The sequence below is a fragment of the Daphnia magna genome, unplaced genomic scaffold (genome assembly GCF_020631705.1).
Source record: "Daphnia magna isolate NIES unplaced genomic scaffold, ASM2063170v1.1 Dm_contigs189, whole genome shotgun sequence".
NCBI classification, from domain to species: Eukaryota; Metazoa; Arthropoda; class Branchiopoda; order Diplostraca; family Daphniidae; genus Daphnia; species Daphnia magna.
The window spans coordinates 26,798-34,995 of record NW_025533163.1 but is presented as its reverse complement, the minus strand read 5'-3'; the positions used below and the strand labels follow the sequence as shown (position 1 = coordinate 34,995).

Below are 8,198 nucleotides of genomic sequence, written 5' to 3'. Positions count from 1 at the left end.
AAAACAATTTGGGGCAAAACACAACAAAAACAGCTAAACTATACAAAATAAACACTCAAAAACACGAATATAACAACAAAAAGTAATAAAAAATAACAAAAACTCACAAAATGATGGAAAAACGGGAGAACACAAAAAGACGTCTGCATCCGACGCAGCTTAGTAGTCCGCAGCAGCGTAGTTTCGATCTACGGACCTCTGGGTTATGGGCCCAGCACGCTTCCGCTGCGCCACTCTGCTGTTGCAATTGAATGTCTGCATTACGTTCCAATTACACCTTTCGTAGCATTTTAAATTGTTGTGTTACTAAAATGCATCGACCGGGTAACCAGCATTCTAACACAGAACCATCGATGCAAAATAATGGCAACTACTGCTCCCTACCAACACGAAATGTTTTTGTATTTTTTGGAGCCTCTTACCCATCAGCAACTTGATTACCATCCGTGCTTTAACGAAAAAACTTTTAGTCCGAAATAGTCTCTTTAACTGTCGAAGTTCCTTGGCCTCTATAGTATAGGAAAGCACAGAAAGCATCTGCCTAGTATATCTATCTGATTCCGGCGTGTCAATCAAGTTTATCACCAATATTCACTGGGATCTTCCTTCAACATTTACAGCGCATGTTTACCACTATTCTAAAGATACTCACAAGGTTAATGAAATACACACAATAACTCTAAATTATCTTGAAATCTAAAATATTTCTTAAAAACGAGGTAAAATTATCTTTCTGCCTAACTTTAATGATGTACTACAGATCTCCAAAAACAAAATTAAATGGCGTACGTAGCACTTGCATTTGAATGTTGTGCATTATTTGATTGCAAAACAAAACATTATGTTTCGGATTTCGTGGCGCAATGGTAGCGCGCCTGACTCCAGATCAGGAGGTTGCGTGTTCAAATCACGTCGAGATCAGAGGGTTTGTTGTGCACCGGCACAAAAATTGATTTGGCAACGGCAGAAGCGGGGGAGTGGAAAAGGATAGCGGCCAGCAGACGACGGGGAACAAGCATTTACAGAGAAAGAAAGCACATTTTTCCGCACTTGTAAAAACCCTTTGTCGCCCTTTCTCTCTACTGGTGAATAATACAACGGCTTAGGCCTCTTCTCCTTCGCCATCTGACTAGAAATAACTTTGTGTATCTGAGTGATTCACATTTTGGTGCCGAAACCCGGGATACACCGATCGTGAACGGAACACCCCGGTAGCGTGCAGCACACATACTACTTTCGGTGAGTCCCTCGAAAAAGAAACACTCTGTCCATTTCATGTAGTTTTTTTTTTTACGTACCACCAATAACCGCTTCCAATAACCGCCTCTGCATTTTAGTACTTTGCATACAGTTACTTGCTATTAGTCCTAATAATAGCCGACCTTATCGAACATCGAACATCGAACAACAAGCATTGCACATCGAACATTAACCAACGAACATTAAACCCACGAACAAACGAACATCGAACATCACAATCGGTATTTTAATGCTTGATATCTTGTTTTGTTTCTGTTTTTAAACTATTATATCCTGACCCGTACAGAAGCGTGTTGTTTAACCGATAGCAAAATGGAAGAAGATGAAAACAACATGGCAAATGACAAGCATGTACTATTTGCTCAACGCACTGTAGCAAAGCGACTACACACCAAACTTATTACTCGAATCGGAAACCTCTTAAAGGATAAGCCAAGTGCAAACGATCTAAGAAGCTATTTCGCCGACCTTGAAGAAGCTTTAAGAAGAATAATAGCTCTCCATACGCGTTACACCAGCAGGCCAAATTTAACTGAGGAAGAAGCAGTGGCTACCACCGCCTGGCTTAATGACGTCCAAGAATCCAACGAAAGCTGTCTGCACAGAATGAAAGCATACCTTTCGGCTATAGATCACAAATCATCAAGGAAAGGAAAGAGACAGTGTACTCAGTGGAATGTGAGTCAGCATAAGAGTCATGTTGAAAATGATGTATCGGAATCTAGCAAACACTCTCAATTGCCACTAGTTGACACGAACATAGATCTTGAAATGCAGCTGCAGCAAGCTAGGTCCAAACACGAGCACACACTCGCCGAAGTGAAAAGAAGAGGAGAGGAAAATTTAAGCAAAATCCAAGCAGCAATCAATGAAAGAAACGGTTCCATACAAAGAAATCGCCAATCAATTGCTCAACCATTCACTTCTACACCCATTGCATCAGCATGTGCTAGTCTACTTGATCGACAGCCACAACGGTACTTACAATTTAACACAACATCTCATAGAGAGGGACAATCACCGGCAATACAATACTCATATCCCCCACCTGGTCCATCCAGCTATCCACCGCCAGCACACTGGCCCAAAATACCGATTTCAAAATTCAATGGCGACTGTCGCCGCTGGCCAGCTTTCGCCCAAGTAATGAGAGCAACAATAGAAGAAACTGCACTACCAGATCTCTACAAGGTGCTAGCTTTGCGCGAAAATCTGACTGAAGACATTCAGAAGAGAATGGCACACCTCTTCAACGGTTCATACAACTACTCACAAGCCTGGAATGAGTTAAAAAACAAATATGGTGTGTCAGCATTAATTATTCAAGCTCACATCCATCATTTGCAGATGGTCCAACCTTTCAGAAACGGTGACTTTAAGTCGCTTGCTGAACTCGCCTCTCTCGTCCGAGATGCAGTATCAAGTGTAGCCGGAGATCCAAGCATGATAGAATTCACGCACTCAATAGTAGTCAACCAACTTGCAACAAAACTTCCCTTTAATTTGCAGCAAGACTGGGGACGATACGCATACAATCTTCGTCCTAAAATCTCCTCTTTAGCCGATTTCGACTGTTGGCTTGACGCTATCGTAGGAGCGGAAGAGTTACGCGGAGCTAAAATCAGCAGCTACATACCACCTAAGCAAAATCCATCCATGCGCTCTGCAGTGGTCTTCCCACCCACGATTCTGAACGCCTCTATTCACGAAACATCAGAAAGACCTGGCAGAGCAAACAACGAGTGGCCTGCGTGCCTGGCTTGCAACGATAGTCCCGGCCACCGTCTTGAAGCATGCGTGATATTTCGCAAAATGTTACCATCCCAGAGAGCTGCCTTTTGTGGACAGAATAATCACTGCTTTAAATGCTTACGTCCTGGACACTACGGGCGCTCCTGCGGGAACACTGACATCACGTGTAATGCCTGTCCCGGCAAGCACCACACTCTCATTCACGGAGCAGACCGTGTTTTCCCTGGCAGGCCTCAGCCGAAAGATAAGGAGACTGTTCAAATATTTCTAGTGCATGCACCGAAAACGTCGTTAAAACCCGTACTACTCGCCATCGTCCCAATAGTCGTGCGCAGCGCAAGCGAAAAAATCTTGACGTTTGGTGTTCTTGACCCAGGTAGCGAAGCTACCCTAATAAAATCAAGCCTTGCAAAACGACTTTACCTTAAGGGAGTTAACCAGAAAATTCGATTCGGTTCATTCCATAACGCCATTTTACTCAACTCTAGCATTGTCAGTTTCGCTATTGAATCCGACAATGGAACTAGAGTGTTTCAAGTAAACGATGCCTTCACTGTCCCAAACATTCAGCTGTCACCGCGCAAAATTAACTGGCATACAACAAAATTTGAATGGCCCCATCTTTCCGATCTAAACCTACATTCCATCGATTCGTCTAAAGTAGAGCTTCTCATCGGGATGGACACTGTGGATGCGCATGAAATTTTGGATACTAGAATATCCCGCCATGACAAAAACGAACCACGCGCTATTTTAACAGTATTCGGATGGGCAGTAGTAGGCAAAATCCCACCCTTTCTTATACATGAACCAAGTTCAAAACGAAGTATAAACCTCACCAGAATACCTTCCGAAATGCAATTGGCTGACATCGTGCAAAAATTCTACAGCACGGAGGCTTTTGGAGTAGAAATACAAGAGACAAAACATAGCTCCCCAGAAAACGTGTTGGCCATCAACATTCTCAAAAAATCAATTGTTAACATTCGTTGTGGATGGCAGGTCGATCTTCTGTTCAAATCATCAAATCCAAAAATGCAAAACAACCGCGCGCAAGCAATGTCGCGCTTCTTCGCTGTTGAGCGTCGTCTACTGTCCAAAGAAAACAAGGAAAACGCAATTCGCTACCGGGAAATCATTGAAAGTCACCTCAAAAACGGTTACGCCATCGAGGTCCCCTACAACCAACTAAACATACCTATCGGAAAGGTCTGGTACCTCCCGCACCATTTTGTCACCAATCCTAATAAGCCGAACAAGATACGCGTAGTTTTTGATTGCTCTGCAAAATTCAACAACGTTTGTCTGAACGATTTCCTCTTACGCGGTCCTGTGCTATTATCGAACTTAACAGGTGTGTTACTACGATCGCGCCAGTATTTATTCGCCGTATCCGCAGACATAGAGAGTATGTACCATAGGGTTGGGGTAACCCCGAAAGATCAGTCCGCATTACGTTTTGTATGGCGTACCCCGGGCAGTGACGGACCACTTCGTACGTTACAAATGACCACACAGGTTTTTGGAGCCGTTTCCTCACCCACTTCCGCATTTTGGGTTTTGCAACATGCGGTAAATTGCAATACGCAGTTCCCAGCCGTAGCTAAAAAACTTGTCGATAATTTCTACGCCGACAACGTAAGTGACTCCTTCGAAACCGAAGATGAGGCAATCCTCTTTTCAGAGCAAGCGGTCAAGTGCCTCGCAATCGGCGGATTCCGCCTAACAGCATTTGCATCTTCATCACGGCGCCTTCTAGCTTCGATTCCAGTCACAGAACGATCGAACAAAACACTCAATTTAGATTTTGACAAATTACCCATCGAATACTTACTTGGCCTCGTGTGGGTTTGTGATATCGATTGCTACAAAATTCGGATAAGGCCAATAGAAGTAGTCACAACAAAGCGTCAAATGCTATCAGCAATGTCCCGTTCTTTCGACCCATTAGGCATTCTTCTCCCCGTTATCACCCAAGCAAAGATATTGTTTCAAGCAACCTGGCGATCAACTAAAAGGCGAACATCAGAACCCCACTCAGAACCCTTGGGATGGGATGAAACATTACCATCCGAAATTCTGTTAAAATGGACTTCTTGGGCTAAGGAACTGCAAGCACTCGAACTTACACCTTTTCGCTGATGCCTCGTCCAACGCGTTTGGAGCAATAGCGTATCTACGAATCATAGCCAAAGAAAAAATCCAATTAAGTTTTGTGCTGGCCAAAAGCAGACTGGCCCCTCTGAAGATGCTGTCTATTCCCCGCCTTGAACTCCAAGGTGCAGTCACAGCCATTCGGCTAGCAAAAACGATAAAAAACGAATTAAGACTGCCTATAAAAGTATACCACTTTTGGACAGACTCAGAGATAGTTCTACGTTGGATCCACTCCTCCCACTGCAACTATTCCAGTTTTGTTTCAAACCGCGTTGGTGAAATCCTCCGACATTCAGAGCCAAACCAGTGGAAGTTCATATCCGGATCAAAAAATCCCGCAGATGACTGCACGAGAGGAATGCCCCCTTCCAAACTAAGCTCCTCATCCCGGTGGTTAAGCGGACCAACATTTTTAAAGAAATCTTTGTACGAAACAATGGATGTTGAGTTGCTACCGCTCGGAACAAACGACATCGAGTGGTGCTCAAAAACGACAATCGACCATATAAATGTGGAGCCCATCTCTTCCTTACCATCAGCAGCCATATCAGAAATGATAAGCAATCACGATAATCTTAACGATCTAAAACGCAGTGTAGCCAAGTTGCACCGTCCTATCAAAGACGAAACACCATTCCATGCAGAGGAGTTAGAGCATGCACTCATTTTGTGTTTGTCCGCAGCCGGCCATGAATCTTACCCTCAAGAATACGCCGCTTTATCCGCCGGAAAGTATGTAAAAGGCACCTCCTGCCTACGAAAATTGAACCCATTCATTGATGAAAATGGGCTGTTAAGAGCCGAAGGCCGCCTCAAACACGCCGATATCTCACTGGAAGCTCGCAACCCCGTAATATTAGGACTAAATCACCACCTTACAGATCTCATCATACGCGACGCGCATCAAAAGGTACACCATTCAGGAGTAGAATGGACCCTAAGTGAGCTGCGATGGAAATACTGGGTGCCGCGCGGCCGCCGACAAATCCGGAAAATATTAAGCAAATGCCGCGAATGCCGTCTATCTCGCTCTCGTCCGAGGCCCCCTTTAATGGCAAGCTTGCCAAAGGAACGGCTTCAACCGTTTCTACCAGCGTTTACAAATGTGGGCTTAGACTTCTTTGGCCCACTATATGTAGTGATTGGAAGAAAGTCAGACAAGAGGTATGGTTTATTAATCACTTGTCTCGCAACACGAGCCGTCCATCTAGAAGTAGTATGGTCGCTAACCAGCGACGCGTTCATCAATGCTCTACGCCGCTTTATAAGCGTTCGCGGCAAACCCGCCGCTATTTTCAGCGATAATGGCACCAACCTGGTAGCAGGAGAAACGGAACTAAGCGATGGAATCAACAAACTCAACTCAGAAAGGGTTACAACACACGCAGCTGAGCATAACATCAAATGGCATTTCTCACCCCCTTCCGGACCGCATTTTGGCGGAATCTGGGAAAGGATGGTTCAGTCTAGCAAACGAGCACTCCGCGCGGTCCTCCAAAACCAGTCAGTCACCGACGAAGTGCTTCAAACAGTGTTTAGTGAAGTGATGTCTTTGTTAAACGGACGGCCTCTCACCAACGTCCATATGGACCCTAGCGAACCCGAAGCCCTCACGCCCAACCACTTCATCCTCGGTCGTCATGAACCCCATATTCCGCCAACTGTCACAGATGACTCTCATAAACTTACCCGGCGGCGCTGGATGCAAACGCAATTCATTATAGACCAATATTGGGCTAGATGGATGAGAGAGTATATCCCAAACTTAATTGAACGGCAAAAATGGTTCCGCCAAACACAGCGCCTTGAAGTAGGAGACGAAGTCATAATAATTGACGAAAACCATCGTCGCGGGGAATGGCCAGTTGGAATAGTGATAGAGACCTTCCCCGACAAAGAAGGCGTCGTACGAAAGGCCGTCGTCAAAACTAAAACTGGCGAATATCTGCGACCTGTAATTAAACTCTGTGTCATTTCAGAAAACAATCTGCAGCCGGAATAAATAACCAACGGACACCTATCCTAGTTGCTGGAGTGTTGTGCACCGGCACAAAAATTGATCTGGCAACGGCAGAAGCTGGGGAGTGGAAAAGGATTGCGGCCAGCAGACAACGGGGAACAAGCAGTGACAGAGAAAGAAAGCACATTTTTCCGCACTTGTAAAAACCCTTTGTCGCCCTTTTTCTCTACTGGAGAATAATACAACGGCTTAGGCCTCTTCTCCTTCGCCATCTGACTAGAAATAACTCTGTGTATCTGAGTGATTCACAGGGTTTGTTCAGTATTTCATGTTTAAATGTATCATTCAATGACGTTAGAGTGACAGCTTTTCCAGGGCAATAATCCTTAGACTTTGTGGACGTGTAAACCATTTGACAATTGCATTCAATAATACTTTTATTTCAAATTGCATATTAATGATGCGCAAGTAAGTGGTAGCTTACCAAAAATGTAGTAATGTTAAGAGAAGGTGAAGTTCGCCAACTGCATGTAGCGATATACTTAGGGTTCGTGAAAGTGGTGACGTAACTAGGGAAACTGATTAGTCGCAATTTGTGTTTGTTACGGTCGCCTAGGGATTCTTTAAATGAAATGTCAATATTAGACGTAAAATGCATCGACCGGGAATCGAACCCGGGCCGCCCGCGTGGCAGGCGAGCATTCTACCACTGAACCATCGATGCTGAGAATATTAGTGCTGTTTTATGAATTTATTCGTTACACATCATTTACAACAGTTTGTTTACTGGTATTAATAAATTACTTTTCTTAGTTATTAATTCTGTAAATGTATCGGCTTAATATTTCACCTTCGATTTTTTACTAGCATAGCGTAGTTTCGATCTACAGACCTCTTTTTTTTTTTATTGTAAAATTCTCTTTTATTTTCTGTTAATTTTCAATTTTCAAAAAAACAAAATAAACAAAAGCAAACAAAAACAAACAAATAATTCCGCCCTTCGGATGCAGACGTTATTAGGGCAGAGAAAAGAAAATTTGGCAATGGGGGCCTTAGAGCAAAACAGAAA

The 8,198-nt window shown here is 43.9% G+C and overlaps 2 protein-coding genes and 2 non-coding genes across 4 annotated transcripts; 3 read left to right on the top strand and 1 right to left on the bottom strand.

Annotated features, from left to right (window-relative positions):
- Positions 1-849: 849 nt before the first annotated feature.
- Trnaw-cca lies at positions 850-921 on the top strand. Its single transcript has one exon. It is a non-coding gene; the product is annotated as a tRNA-Trp (tRNA).
- A 630-nt stretch (positions 922-1,551) lies between these two features.
- On the top strand, positions 1,552-5,154 carry LOC123466391. The gene has a single exon (XM_045167394.1). The coding sequence runs from the start codon at positions 1,573-1,575 to the stop codon at positions 5,152-5,154; it is 3,582 nt and encodes a 1,193-aa protein (XP_045023329.1). The 5' UTR covers positions 1,552-1,572.
- Positions 5,155-5,605: 451 nt separating this feature from the next.
- On the top strand, positions 5,606-7,171 carry LOC123467493. Its single transcript, XM_045167392.1, has one exon. The coding sequence runs from the start codon at positions 5,606-5,608 to the stop codon at positions 7,169-7,171; it is 1,566 nt and encodes a 521-aa protein (XP_045023327.1).
- Positions 7,172-7,782: 611 nt separating this feature from the next.
- On the bottom strand, positions 7,783-7,853 carry Trnag-gcc. The gene has a single exon. It is a non-coding gene; the product is annotated as a tRNA-Gly (tRNA).
- Positions 7,854-8,198: the final 345 nt, after the last annotated feature.